Here is a 15,465-nt window from a genome sequence, read left to right as displayed (position 1 = left end):
ATTAACCCACAGTGCCACACCAGGACTCCTATATCTATGTAGTTGACATTTAAAATCTGTGATCTTGGCAAACATTCCTCAAGTGGCTTCCACGTGTTAGTCTGGAACAGACATCAAGAACTCACAGCTGGTGAACTGTGCCTAGTGGCCTCTGTTTGCTTTCTCCATTTGCTCTCTCAGAGTCCTCTTGCCATGAAAACCCAGTACTGGGAAGGGGAGCTCAGCACCAGCCCTGAGATGGTAAAACAGTCAGGCAATGACAGCTGCTCTCTTCACAGGAAGAAATTGGTTGGCGCAACGTCACACGCCTGCTGGTGTATGCCACGGACGATGGCTTCCACATTGCTGGGGATGGGAAGCTGGGTGCCATCCTCACCCCCAATGATGGTCACTGTCACTTGGAGGACAACATGTACAAAAGGAGCAACGAGTTTGTAAGTCCTTGGCCTCTGGAATCTTCCAGGGGTGCCCTGCCGAGGCTCACCACACACACCCTGCCCTCTCGGTTCACCCCATGCAGCGCAGCAGTGGAGGGAGGGGCCTTCTAGAGCAGCTTCTCATGATCACCAGCAGTGCAGCACCAGTCACGAGGCCCAGCTGAGCACCAACCCAGAACTGGCAGGAAGGAAGATGACCAGGGTGATGGCAGGGTCATTAGGATTGGCTGCCTTGCTATCTGCAGCACCTGGGAACCCTGCAGGCACAAAGCTGGGCAGTGCTAGGTCTCTCGGACTTCATCCTGAAGCTTGTTGTTAGGTGCTGTTGAGTCAGTTCCAACTCATAGTGACCCTATGCTCAACAGAGCATACTGTTGGGCCTTACTCCATCTTTACAATTGTTATAGTTGACCCATTGCTGCTGCCACTGTGCCAATCCATCTTGTTGGGTATCTTCCTCTTTATTACTCACCTTCCACTTTTCCAAGCATGATATTCTTCTCCAGGGACTGGTCCTTCTTTTAATAATATGTTCAAAGTACGAGAAGTCTCTCCATGCTCATTTCTAAGTAGTATTCTGGCTGTACTTCCAACACAGATTTGTTTGTTCTTTTGGTAGTCCATGGTGCTTTTAATATTGTTCTCCAACACCATAATTCAGGTGCATCAATTCTTCTATGGTCTTCCTTATTCATTGTCCAATTGTCACATGCATATGAGACAATTGAAAATACCATGGCTTGGGGTAGGCACACCTTAGTCCTCAAACTGATATCTGCTCTTTAAGTCTCTAAAGATATCTTTTGCAGTAGATTTGCCTAATGCAATACATCATTTGATTTCTTGACTGCTGCTTTCATGAGTGGCCTGGTATGGTGCTGTAGGATAAGCACTGGACCGCAAGGTCAGTTTGAACTGCAAGGTCAGTGGTTCAAACCCACCAGCCACTCCTTGGAAACCCTAAACAGCATCATTATGAGTCCCTATGAGTCCCTGATTCAATGGCATTAAACAACAGCAACAACAAATTGTAGATTCAAGCAAAATGAAGTCTTTGACGACTTCAATCTTTTCTCTGTTTATCATGATATTATTTATTGGTCCACCTTCAAGCTTGCTGTGTGGGAATTCTTGCTTCCCAGGGGAGGCACTATAGCAGCATGTGGCGGGGGGGGGTTGGTCCGTGAGTACTCTGGTTTGGGGTACAGGCACTACCCAAATAGACACACTATACACAGTAAGTCCTCATTATTAATGGAGCCTGTATTGCAAAGCTACCTACTTGCTAAACTTTATTTATAACCCCAAATCAACACTGTGCCACTTCTGCAGTGTTTCACGCAGTTAAGCTAAAATTTTCATTTTTCTGCTGCTCCCAGCTGAGATAGAACGAGACGATTTTCTGCCGTATTGTTCCAGCTCTCAGACTGTGGTGACTTTGTTCTTGTTGTTACGTGCTCTCAAGTCAGCACTTGTTGCTAAGTGCTATCATAGCAACCCTGTGTAGTGTTTCCAAGGAGCAGCTAGTGGGTTTGAACCACTGACCTTGAGTTAGCAGTCCAGTGCTTATCCTACAGCGCCATAGCAGGACCCCACACTGGACATTGTTGTTGTTAAGTGCCATTGAGTCAGTTCCAACCTATAGCGACCCTGTATGGGGTTTCTTAACAGCAGCTGGTGAGCTTGAATCACTGAACTTGAGGTTCACACCAGGACCCCACACTGGACATCAGAGGACACAATTACCATCAGTAAGGAAAGCCAGCTGCATTCTGTTTTAAACTCAAAGGCTTTCAGAGAGGGTGCAACTTGGGGCTTCTTCTCCTGGGGCCTACAGACTTGGGATGGGGGTGGGGTCAGTGGATAGAATTCAGGAATCCATGGACATGGACAGAAAGAAATGAAGTCCACTATGAGTGGAGTATAGGGGCCTCAGCTTCAGACCCTGATAGAAAGTGAAGGGTTTCCAAGAAGCTGCTGAGCATGGACTCCTCAGAACAGTATCCATAAAGTCTAATTTGAAAGCTTGGGGTGATTACTGCCACGAGATTTGCATTTTGCTATAATCGAGACACACATCATAATTCTTAATATTTTCTTAGTTGTATTCAGATAATTGATTTTCCTTCATGATCCTCCTTAAAGGAGCTCTGGGGGCACAGTGACTAAGTGCTTAGCTGTTAGCCAACCAAAAGGTCAGCATTTCAAATCCAACAGCTAGAGTCCTGGTGTGGTGCTGCTGTAGGATACGCACTGGACTACAGGGTTGGTTTGAATCACAATGTTGGTGGTTCAGATTCACCAGTCACTCCTCGGAAATGCTGTACAGGGTTGCTATAAGTCAGAACTGATTCGATGGCACTTAACAACAACAATAGCTTCTCTCAGGTAATTCTGTCACATTGGGTTGCTATGAGTCAGAATCAGCACCCAATAACAATATGATTGCCTTTGTTTTATACATTGATTAGCATTATTTCGAGCAGGCTCCATCCGCAACATAAGGAAGGACTGTTGCTGACACCCTCTGGATTCTGGGCAGTACCTGAGAGGGAAAGAAGCCAAGTGGGCACCTAAAAATCTTGTCTCCAGGCCCTTGGGACATCTGACCGGGCATCTTGTTTCTCTAGGACTACCCATCAGTGGGCCAGCTGGCACATAAACTAGCTGAGAACAACATTCAGCCTATCTTTGCTGTGACAAGTAGAATGGTGAAAACCTATGAGGTAAGTGGGGCCAGGCATCTTGGGCAACACAGGCAGGGCTTTTGCCATTTCAGCGGAGTGATGACAACACTCAGTGTGACCACAGCCTGAGCTCTGCTTCCGCCTGCTGCGTGTGGGGGCTGGGCTGGTGTCCACTGTGCTCAGAGTGTGACTTTTACAACTGAGAAGCCTGACAGTATTCTGCATACATGAGCTATCACAACTCAATGGCATCTAACAACAATAACATGGGGCATCTATAGAAACGTCCACGCATCTTTCATAACTCTACAGTTTGATGAATTTCACAAGGACACACATGGGTCACTCCCTGTTGCCACCTCCCCCAGGGAAAGTACCACTTGTTTGCACTAAGGACACTTCCTTCTTCCCATTGGTTCCTCCTCTGCGTTAGGAACTGAGTTTATCTTGATGTCATTGAATTACTGTTCTTCTATTGTTCTACAGGGTGAAGCTCTTGTGGGGAATTTTATTTTCTTCCTAGAGCAGTTTTTATTCTTTCTTTAAAAAAAAATATATCTTCTTGTTGTTTTTATCACTATCGTGAAAGTAACCTTATCACACCCATTTTTTCTGTGAAATAAGATGACTATGAAGTCCTTGTGAAGAAGGGTATTGGAACTGATGCAGAGGTAGGTGTAGGGAAGACAGTGGTGTGACTGTCCCCATAGCTGGCCAGGGTTCATCTGCATTCCAGGGCTTAACTGGACCAGCAGGTCCACCAGAACTGATGGTCACAGTGTTGTTTAGTACAGCATTGTTAAAAATGAAAGTAAAATCATGAAAATCCTCAGAACTCAGCATTTCTTGATGATTTTCTGCATTTCTCTATTATCTGTGGCCTTGAGCCATGTGTGCTTATTGTATCTATATGAGGGGGACATTATCTAATAGGGGCTTCCATGAATCTCGTCCCAATTCTACCTTCAGTGATATCACATTGATGGCTTGAAATTAAATGTAGTAGGAGTAGTTATGCCAGGGGAATGAAAAAAAGTTACAAAGTAGGACTTTTTCTCTTTTTTTCCTGAGACCTGGTTACGAGCACACCACTTATCAATTGCTCTCTCAGCTAAATAAAATAAGGAAGTTGGGTTGAGAGTTTTCTGACGCGGTTTATGAGAATAGAAGCCTGTGGGTGTTGCAGAGCTAAGTGAACATTGAGGATCCTCACCGCCTTGTGTTGGTCCTCCTACTTACAGAAGCTCACGGAAATCATCCCCAAGTCAGCAGTTGGAGAACTCTCTGAAGATTCCAGCAACGTGGTCCAGCTCATCAAAAATGCCTACAATGTGAGTCTCCTTCAGGCTTGCCTTAAAGTGATGAACTGAAGCTAGAGTCCATGGGGTAGTCAGCAAAACCATCCCCCAGTACAGGTCAACAGAAGGGGAGCCCCTGCACCCTCAAGGTTGGCATGTCTTGCTCATCAATTCCCCTCTCCCCTCCTGAAGGTGTTCAGAGTAACCCTCACCCATCATCTTTATCCTGAGTGTGGCTCCCTTAAGCTCCACCCTGTGGTGCTCCCTTTGAAAAGAATCCAATAGTTGTGGTGGATGTGGGATCCTCAGACATTATCCAGACTCCAGCACTAGACCACTGTGGGAGATCCTCTTTCCCAAAGAAGAACATTATGGTTACCATTCTAGGCTGGAAGTCCCAGTGGTTTGACAGTGCACAACATCCTGAGCGCATCCAATAGATGCTGATGTCATGCAGTTAAATTAGAACCTCAATGAGGAGGTTTCACTTGCTTCTCACAGCACTTTGTGAGCCCTAAACTCCCAGAGCAATCCCTCTTCTGTGCATTTCTGTGGCCTATTGGTATCTCTGTCTTTGCACTGATACTGTATCCATCATTGGTTCATCCACTAGTTCTCTCTCTCTTATTCTCTCCCCCACTTTCTTTGTGTGTGTATCTCTTTCTCTTTCATTCATTCCACATTGCACAACTCCTACCCTGTGACAGGCACTGGGGACTCAGTGTGAGTGACAAGAATGAAGCCCTGTTCCAAGAGGCTCACCCTGTCCCCAGGCTAGTCTCATCTGCTGGCCTAGAAGTCCTTGAGGGCAGGACTGTGGTGATTGTAATTCCCCTGGCAATGACCCCTCAGTGGGCATGTTGTCATTAACTGATGCTGAGAGGATGGGAAGTAGGGAGGACAAGGGACAGCAGAGTCATTTGTTCAGAGCTGTGGCCATCTTTGCCCACAGAAACTCTCCTCCAGAGTCTTCCTAGACCACAGCACCCTCCCTGACAACCTGAAAGTCTCCTATGACTCCTTCTGCAGTAATGGCATCTCACTACTGGACCAGCCCCGAGGAGACTGTGACGGTGTACAGATCAATGTCCCGGTGAGCACAACTCATGCTGTGGGAGCCATTGAGTCTCTACGTCCAACATTCTGGAAGGGGGTGTCTGTAGGGTTTTCTGGTGCATGCAGGCAAACTGAGGCTCATGGTGGAAATGGGCATGCAGGAAAAGGAGCCAGGGACTCTGCCCACCAGTCCTGTTTCCTTCCCATTGAATCTTTTATCTAATGAGGCCAAAAATATACCATTGTAAAATTTTCAGGAGTCCCTAGGTGGCACAAATGGTTAAGCACTCCTCTACTGGCTGAAAGGTTGGTGGTTGGAATCCTCCCGAGGTGCCTTGGAAGACAGAGCTAGAGATCTGTTTCCAAAAGAGTATGGCTTTGAAGACCCAATGGTGCAATTCTACTCTGACACACAGTGTGATGAGAATGGGGTAGCTATGAATTAGGGTCAACTTTATGGCAACCCACTATAATCACAAATTCACCACAAATTCACGTCCTAAACGTTAAAGAGATAGCACAGGCAGAGCAGTTAGCACATTCTGTGCTACACATTACCATACTTATCAGTTCAATAGCAGAATTTTCCCTGAAATTGTTGAAGAGTCCTGTTGTGATGCTGCAGGATAATGCACTGGACTGCAAGGTTGGCTTAAACCACAAGGTTGGCAGTTCAAACCCACCAGCCACTCCTTGGAAACTCTAGACAGGGTCTCTATGAGTGGAAACCAAGTCAAAGGCACATAAGGACAACAATGGTATATATACGGACAGCACCCCCTGAGGGCAGACTTTAACATAGCATCCAGGCAACGGAGGGTGTTTCAAACCCCTTAAATTTGCTTCGTTTAATTGTCTGGCTTGTTTATGGCTTTTTTTTTTTTTTTTAAGCAATAAATCCCAAGTAACACAGCTAATAGAAATAGACATTAGATTTAAATTTATTACGACCATAATACTTCCATTTTACCCTCGCTTGCTATGAACTAACAACCAGCAAAATACTTGCATTCAATATTTGAATATGACATTAGAATTCCTTCATATATATTACTTACTAAATGTTACATATGAATTTTTACTTAAAATTTTCACCTCATGCTGGATGACCCACAAGAGGATTGGGTTCTTTTTCCTATAAGTGCGGGGTGTATTTCTTGCATACTTTTACTTCTTTTCCTTTAACGCTATCTTGATGTAGTGTATGCAAATTCATTTAAATATAGGGGTTTTTTTGTAGCTTGCTCCTGACAAGTCCATGTTCCCTAAAATTCGAGGCTCACCTCCAACATAATCATGTAATGTGGGTTGTTGTTGTTAGGTGACATGAGTCGCTACCAACTCATAGCGACCCTATGCACAACAGAACAAAACACTGCCTGGTCCTTGGTCAACCTCACAATTGTTGCCACGCTTGAGCTCATTGATGCTGCCACTTTGCCAATCCATCTCGCTGGGGGTCTTCCTTTTTTTCTCTGACCCTCCATCTTACCAAGCATGATATGCTTCTCCAGTGACTGGTCCTTCCTGACAATATGTCCAAAGTATGAGAGATGAAGTTTGGCCATCCTGGCTTCCAAAGAGCATTCTGGCTGTACTTCTTCCAACACAGATCTATTGGTTCTTTTGGCAACCCATGGCACGTTCAATATTCTCCTCCAACACCATAACTCAAAGGCATCAATTCTTCTCCGGTCTTCCTTATTCACTGTCTAGCTTTCACATGCATATGAGGTTATTGAAAATATCATGGCTTGGGTCAGGCACACCTTAGTCCTCAAGGTGACATCTTTGCTCTTCAACACTTCAAAAAGGTCTTGTGCAACAGATTTGCTTACTTCAATACGTCATTTGATTTCTTGACTGCTGCTCCCATGAGTGTTGATAGTTGACCCAAGAAGAATGAAGTCCTTGACAACTTTAATCATTTCTCCATTGATAAGAAAATGTTGTTTGTTGGTCCAGTGGTGAGGATTTTTGTTTTCTTGACATTGAAATGCAATCCATACCCAAGGCTGTGCTCTTTGATCTTCATCAGTAAAAGTTTTAAGTCCTCTTCACTTTCAGCAAGCAAGGTTGTATTATCTGCATATCGCAGGTTGTAATATGGGTTGTTGTTGTTGTTGTTAAGTGCCATCGAGTCGGTTCCGACCCATAGCGACCCTGTACAGGGTTTCCGAGGGTGTAAATCTTTACGGGAGTAGAAAGCCTCATCTTTCTCCCGCAGAGCGGCTGGTAGTTTCGAACCGCTGACCTTAAGGTTCGCAGCCCAATTCGTAACCACTACGCTACCAGAGCTCCTTGGGGATCTATTCTGCTGTGTATCTGCATACAGATGTATGCATACAAATGGAACTGGTCCGTTTCCTTTTATTTAAATATTGCTTCAGATCCAGAATTTAGGCCTTCCTAGGGAGTCCTATATCAAGGTGTGCCTGACTCAAGCCATGGTATTCTCAATAACCTCATATGCATGCGTAAGCTGGACCGTGAATAAGGAAGACCATAGAAGAATTGATGCCTTTGAGTGATGGTGTTGGGCTGCCAAAAGAACCAATTGATCCGTTTTGGAAGAAGTGCAGCCAGAGTGCTCCTTAGAGGCCAAGATGGCCAAACTTTGTCTCTCATACTTTGGACATATTGTCAGGAGGGAACAGTCGCTGGAGAAGGATATCATGTTTGGTAAGATGGAGGGTCAGAGAAAAAGAGGAAGACTCCCAATGAGATGGATTGACCAGATGGCTGCATCGGTGGACTCAAGTGTGGCAACAGTAGTGACGTTGGCCCAGGATTGGATATTGTTTCGTTCTGCTGCACTATGAGTTGGTGTCAACTCGATGGCCCCTAACAACAACAAAGGAGTCCTAAGGAGCTCCAGTAGCATAGTGGTTACGAATCAGGCTGCAAACTGCAAGGTCAGCAGTTCAAAACTACCAGCTGTTCCGTGGGAGGAAGATGAGGCGTTCTCCTCCTGTAAAGATTTACAGCCTCAGAAACCCCATACAGGGTCGCTGTGGGTCAGAACTGACTCCATGGCACACAGCTACCAAAAGAGTCCTGGTGTGGCGCTGTGGGCTAATGCGTCAGACTGTAAAGTCGTTTGAACTGCAAGGTCGGTGGTTCAAGCTCACCAGCTGCTCCTTGGAAACCCTATACAGGGTCGCTATGGGTCGGAATCAACTCGACGGCACTTAACAAAAACAACAAAGGCGCTCTAAGGAGCTCTGGTAGTGTAGTGGTTACTAATCGGACTGCTAACCTCATGGTCGGTAGTTCGAAACTACCAGCTGTTCCGCCAAAGAAAGATGAAGCTTTCTGCTCCCATAAAGATTTGCAGCCTTGGAAACCCTGTGTAGGGTCACTATGAGTCAGAGCTGACTCCACGGTACTTAACAACAACATAGGATTCTGGTGTTTTAGAAGACTGGACCTCAACCAAAAAACAAAACAGCTGTAGTTGAGTCAAGCCCAACTCGCAGTGACTCGCCATTTGTCAGAGCAGAACTATGCTCCACAGGGTTGTCAATAGTTGCTTTTTCATCATTGAACAGCAGGCCTTTCTTCCAAGGTACCTTTGGGTGAACTGAAGCATCCAGCCTTTCAGTTCAGCTGAACGGCTTAATAATTTGCACCACCCTAAGGCACCTATGGACCTATACTAATGTCACTTTAAAATCCTTTTTATGTGTGATGGAAGATACTTTAAAGATAATTCCTTCTTTGACAAAAAATCTCAGTCTAACTTTGCAGAGGCTCCTGGTGCTGGGCAGAGCAGCTGCTATTGTCCCTGCATCCCAGATTCCAAGTTTCCAGTTTTTACTCTCTATTCCATCTCTCGTCCTCTGTACCTATGTTGTTGTTGTTAAGTGCCGTTGAGTTGGTTCCGACCCATAGGGACCCTGTACAGGGTTTCTGATTACAGGAGCAGAAAGCCTCATCGTTCCCCCTCGGAGCAGCTGGTAGTTTTGAACTGCTGACCTTGCGGTTTGCAGCCCGATTCGTAACCACTACACTACCAGAGCTCCTTACCTATAGACACCTGAAAAGTTTCTCATTATTCCCTGGGTCCCCAGGACCTGCAGAAGCCTGGCTGATGGGTTTCCTGTTATTCCCTTCCCTATCCCCCCAGCCTGCCCCCTCCAAGGACCTCTGAGCCTGCTGGGCTGAGGCATCTTCACCCAATCCTGTGCCCAGCCAGCCAGGCTAGGGAAGTGGAGTAGACAGGCAAGACTGGGTACGACTGCTCCATGACTGACCAGGAAGGGTTCAGTGGCTTTGACTGAACCCTGTATCCTCCCCTGCTCCTTGCACCGGCAGATCACCTTCCAGGTGAAGGTTACAGCTAAGGAGTGTACTCAGGAGCAGTCGTTTGTGATCCGCCCGCTGGGCTTCACAGACACAGTGACGGTGCGCGTGCTCCCGCAGTGTGAGTGCCAATGCCACAACACCAGACCCAACCAGAACTACTGCAGCGGCAAGGGCATCGTGGAATGCGGCATCTGCAGGTGAGGGAGGTAGAGTGGACCATGGACATGAGGTCCACCCCCAAGCCCTTATTCTTCCAGGTCTACAGCCCCATGCAGGAAGGGGGATGGCAAGCAGAGGACCCGAAAGCCACCAGGGAAGCATCTCAGAGGATGAGAGGGGCTGGCTACACCACTAAGTGTCACTGTGGTCTCTCTCAGTGCTGGGTTCACGGACCAGCGCTGCTTGTCAAGGGCACAGCCATGCTTCCCTGTGTCTGGGCCTGGACACACGCCTAGCACATAGTAAGCACTCAGTAGACAACTGAGGGAGAAGTAAACCCAGAGCAGCTGCAGCTATTCTCAACCTCAAACAAGGGCTCCAGAGGCAGGAGTAGTGGCTGCAGCATTGTAGAGGGGATTCCTGACTGTCAAGCCCCTCTCATCTCCAGGTGCCACCTTGGCTTCATCGGGAAGAGCTGTGAGTGCAAGACGCAGGGACGCAGCAGCCAGGAGCTGGAGGGGAGTTGCCGGAAGGACAACAGCTCCATCGTGTGCTCAGGGCTGGGGGACTGCATCTGCGGGGAATGCATCTGCCACCGGGTGGATGACCCTAAGAAGCAGATCTACGGGCGCTACTGCGAATGTGACACCTTCAATTGCGAGAGATACGACGGCCAGATCTGTGGCGGCGAGGGTGGGTGTACATGGTGGGCCCCACAGGGAGCCGAGGGTCTTCCCCCACAGTTCAACAGGCCCTGATATGGGCACAGCACAGGCGTCCTCAGCCTTTTTCAAAACAAACCTGGCTGTGGAGTTAAGGTGGCCCCATGTACAAGTGGGAAGCCGGGACCCAGGCTGATCAATGGTGGCCTGGATGACAAGGTGTTAAGTAGGTGTGCTGCTGGTTGGGGCAAAAGGAGGAAGGGAGTCAATGGTGGGTGTGCAGGTCCCACCTAGGTCCTCGTGAGTAACATAGACACAATATTGGAGAATGTGAGCAACGGCCTAAAGAAGGCACACTGGGATGGGATACAGGAGTAGGGGGGCAGCAGGGCTGTCCGAGGGGCTCTGGTCTGGCCTCAAAGGGATTAAGGCCAGCCCCTGCTGTCTTGCAGATAGGGGTTCCTGCCGCTGTGGCAAATGTCTTTGCCACGCAGGCTTCGAAGGCTCTGCGTGCCAATGTCGCAGCTCCACCCATGGCTGTGTGAACCAGCAGCAAATTGTCTGCAGTGGGCGTGGGAGCTGCCACTGCAATGTGTGCAAGTGTGACCCTGGCTACCAGCCACCACTGTGCCTGGAGTGCCCAGGCTGCCCCTTGCCTTGCAGCAAACACGTGTAAGTTTGGGGGTGGGCTGTGGGAGGGCTGCCCTCTAGGAGTCTCAACACCCACCTCCCTGCACAGAGCCATCTCATGTCTGCATCTCTCACCCAAGGCTAGGTACTCTAGACTCCAGTCCAGTTCCACGCCTGTACACAACCTCTTGCAATCCTATGCACACCCACACACTGTTCATACCTGTGTACCTTCTCACACACCAGCACACACTTATACACCCTCCTGCATGCCCACAGATGCCTGTATACATACGTACAGCATCTTGCACACCCGCACACCTCACACCCCTGCATAACCTTTGCATACCTGTGCGAATTCTTACAAACTCTTGCAGACCTGCATACCCCCCACATCAACACACGTTGTCACACTCACACACCTGGGGCATGCCTGTACACACTCTTGCACACTCGAATTCACCAGCCCTTCTCCCGCATAGTTCCTGTGCAGAGTGTCTGAAATTCCAGAAGGGCCCCTTTGGGATGAACTGCAGTGTGGCGTGCCAGAACCTGAAGCTGCAAGAGGAAGTCCTCCAGGGCCGGACGTGCAAGGAACAAGACTCAGAGGGTTGCTGGATTAGCTACACTTTGAAGCAGGACTTTGGGAGAGAGAAATATTTCATCCATGTGAAGGATACACGAGGTGAGGTTGCATCATAAGTGGCAAGAGTGGTCTTTGTGTGGCAGCCGGGCAATGCTGCTGTAGCTGCCTAGGACTGAGGGAGGGAGCAACTTCATGGGGCAGGATCCTGAGTCTGCAGCCCAGCACCTGGCTCCCCAACCCTATGGCTGAGGAAGTGGGCTTGCAGTGGTGGGTGGATAGGTGGTCCACAGGCCGGCCATGCATGCCAGGATCACCACAGGGATTTTGGCAAATTTGGGAGCTCCAGTCTCAGTCCTGGAGCCAGTCCACATGCTTTTTTGTCTGATGACCCTCAGCTCCAGTTCCAGACCAGGTGCAGTGACAGCTGTGGGTGTGGGACACTTTTCTTCACAGAGCCACACTTCCAGGGGCTAGGGGACAATGAATCAGAAAGGAAGGAAGCAAATGCCCACCATAATGTTGAAGAGAGGTGAGGGTCACGGAGGAGGGAGAGAAGACAGTGGGGGAGTCAGGGTCCTCAAAGTCATGGGCCAAAGGCCTCTGAGGAAGAGACGATTCCAGTTGAGACTCAAAGACATGGCGGCCAGGGCATCGGATTCCAGTTGAGACTCAAGGACATGGAGGCCAGGGCCTCCTGACCACAGCAAGAGACTGGAGAGGAGAAGTGTATGTCGGAGACAGTCTGTGCCAGGGGAAGCAGGACATGCAGGCTCCTTTTCCCAGGTACTCAAGAACTAGGGCAGCATTGAAGAGAGGTGGCCCATCTGAGTTTCAAAGCTAGCTTGGAGACTGAGTGGAGAAGGAACGCAGGGACATGGGCATAGGAGATTTGGGAGATGGGGCTGGAATTGCGGATGGGGCCAGATCAGGTTCTTGGAAAGTGATGAGCATACAGCCCAGGCACAGAACCAACTTCAGATGGAACACAGAGGTGGGGAGCAGTAGGGATGGATGGCATATCCAGGACCCCAGGGGCCTACACATTGGCTTGGGAGGTACAAGAGGGGTCAGGTCAAACAAGAACAGACACATTGAGTGACTGGGGATGCTGGAACTTACTGTCAGCTGAAACAAGAGGTGATGGGCATGGTCTTCACAGTGCCACACCTGGGGCCCCCAGGAAACAAGCTGAGTGTAGATTCTCAGTACCTCACGCACTGCATCCCATTCCCACCTAGCAAGATTGATGAGGTAGGAGTACCAGTTGTAGAGGCACGGGGGCCTCGTGACCACAGGAGCGCAAGGACCCAGAGACCAAACACTTGCAGGTCTAAGGCCTTCTCTGGCAGAACATATCCTTTTACCACAATGGACAAACAGTGGGAGCAGGCCCCTCTGAGCATGGAACTGGGGATGACCAGCCTGTTCATGGGCATAGACTAGCCTACTAGGCTGATGACTCTCTCCAGGTTACTTTGATGGCCAGAGATGGTCCAAATCTGATTTTGCCCAGCTGTGGCTAACTTCTCTAACTTCAGTGAGGACATTAGGCCTCTCTAGACAAGGGCCAGGACAGTTGGGAACATACAAGAAAGCTAGTGCCCAGGGTCAGATGGATGGGGGATCTTACAGAACTGCACTGTCTTTGCGTGTGGGCCATGGATGGTAGATACACTGTACAACCCAGAGCCCTGAGCTCAGGCCAAGACCAGGCACAGCCACTACAGGTGTAGGGACCCACGCCAGCCCTGCTCCTCAAGCTCCTTTCCTTCATACACTCTCTCCTTTGGGAATTCCATCAAAGGGAGGATGCATGAGCTCTGGGAGATACCACCTGAGTCACCATCCCTAACCTGACTAGGGGCTGTGCTCTAGATATCGGTGGTCAGGCTGTTTCAGCAGATGGTTGTCTCCTTCCAGCTCTACATAGTCATCTGGTTACCTTGGTCCCTTCTAGGCCCTGCTCTCTTCATCTGTGACAAGTGGCTATGCTCATGGCCTCTAAATTTGGAATCACAGGGTCTGCTTTGTCCCCTTCCCACTGAATGGGACAATGACCCAGGGTGGAGGGGACTCACCTTGTCTCTGCAGAGTATGGGGCAATGTCCTGAGACACATGGGCACCCACAGGTGTGAGGAAGATGGAAGGAACTGATGGCATGGTGGGTATGTGCTTTCCCACAGAGTGCGTGGAGGGTCCCCAGGTGGCTGCCATCGTGGGGGGTACAGTGGCAGGCATAGTGCTGATCGGTGTCCTCCTGTTGATCATCTGGAAGGCCCTGACCCAAATCAATGACCGCAGGGAGTACAAGCGCTTTGAGAAGGAGAAGCTGAAGTCCCAGTGGAACACTGTGAGTGGCCATTCTGGGGGACAAGGGGTGGCAGAAATAACAGAGGGACCCCTGCCTCCTGTGTTTTAAAATGTCATTCCGGAAGGGATGGATGTCGGCTGTGTTGCCAACAATGCCTCCTCAGAGTTAGGTGCTGGAGAAAGGCTTTGCCTGCCTGACTAGAACTCTTATGAAAGTCACCCCCAATTCTAGCTCTTTCCTCAAAGTAACATCTTTGATATTGACCCAGAAACTCCAGGGAAAGAATCTGCTCCTCAAAAGCCTTCCTGCATTAACCACTCATCACTCTCCTTTCTCACCAGGATAACCCACTTTTCAAGAGTGCCACCACCACAGTTATGAACCCCAAGTTTTCTAAGAGTTAGGAGCACCTGAAGAAGGCATGACCATTAGAAACAACCAGATGGGACCACCCTCAAACCAGATCTCCTCCAGCGCAACAACCATGACCCGCCCCATGGGACACCACTTATGACTCTTGACAGTTTCCTCAACTAACTAAAAACTCATTTTCTTTTTCTCCACCCTCGACATTACAGATTTAGCCAGGTGTTTGTATGAACTCATAGAAAGGGACAGCCTCCCCTGGATGAGCTATCCTTTTGTTGTTGTTTTTCTGGTTACAGATGTGAAAAAGGAATCAGTTAAGTCTTCTAAGGTTTAACCACATGTTTTCCAGTTAGGGTAGGGGTCTGAGGAAAGTGTGCAAATTTATTTATATTTAAAACTTATAACTGTATGAAATTCCATTCCATTCATGATACTGTTAACCAATATATGCAAATAATGGAAATAAATCTTCCGTGAGGTGTCCCAGAAGCTGGGCTCTGTGACTGTCACGCCTCCCTGAGGGGAAAACAACTCAGCAAGGAGTGGTTTCTGTTCCTTGCACACACTGTGAGTGCATACTGGCTCATGGGCAGCTGGCCCGTGTGCCATTGTCTTGAGTATCCTTGGTCCTCCCTCACCCACCCGTTGGCCTGTGCGTACCAGTTTGAGTTTTCAAGGCTCATGCCTCTCTGAGCCCTGAAGTCATGTGACTGTCCTATACTAGACTAGGACTGCTGCCAGACCTGACCAGGGAAGAAAGCCAGGAAATGGCAAGGGGTGTGTGTTTGTGAATCTGTACATAAAACTACTTTCAGATGCTGTGATAGTTGCTCCTTTAAAAAAAAAACTGAAAAAAAAAAAAAAAAACCTACAAATTCTGTATTAAAATTCCAACATTATTCCATAACATCCATTCATTCACAAAGTACTCATGGGATAATGTTATGTGCCAGGATAAAAC

At 48.4% G+C, this 15,465-nt stretch overlaps 1 protein-coding gene across 1 annotated transcript in view; it reads left to right on the top strand.

Annotated features, from left to right (window-relative positions):
• Nucleotides 1-14,539, top strand: part of ITGB2 (integrin, beta 2 (complement component 3 receptor 3 and 4 subunit)) — a 21,098-nt gene extending 6,559 nt beyond the window's left edge. The window contains exons 6-15 of the mRNA XM_006876556.1: nt 279-434; nt 3,068-3,163; nt 4,366-4,455; nt 5,375-5,515; nt 9,796-9,983; nt 10,394-10,638; nt 11,060-11,279; nt 11,720-11,922; nt 14,008-14,174; nt 14,477-14,539. Coding sequence (XP_006876618.1) covers nt 279-434; nt 3,068-3,163; nt 4,366-4,455; nt 5,375-5,515; nt 9,796-9,983; nt 10,394-10,638; nt 11,060-11,279; nt 11,720-11,922; nt 14,008-14,174; nt 14,477-14,539 — 1,569 coding nt within the window. The remainder of the gene's footprint in view (nt 1-278; nt 435-3,067; nt 3,164-4,365; nt 4,456-5,374; nt 5,516-9,795; nt 9,984-10,393; nt 10,639-11,059; nt 11,280-11,719; nt 11,923-14,007; nt 14,175-14,476) is intronic.
• The last annotated feature ends 926 nt before the right edge of the window (nt 14,540-15,465 follow it).

Source organism: Chrysochloris asiatica, unplaced genomic scaffold (assembly GCF_000296735.1).
Source record: "Chrysochloris asiatica unplaced genomic scaffold, ChrAsi1.0 scaffold00391, whole genome shotgun sequence".
Lineage (NCBI taxonomy): Eukaryota > Metazoa > Chordata > Mammalia > Afrosoricida > Chrysochloridae > Chrysochloris > Chrysochloris asiatica.
This window is presented reverse-complemented; position numbering and strand designations above follow the sequence as displayed.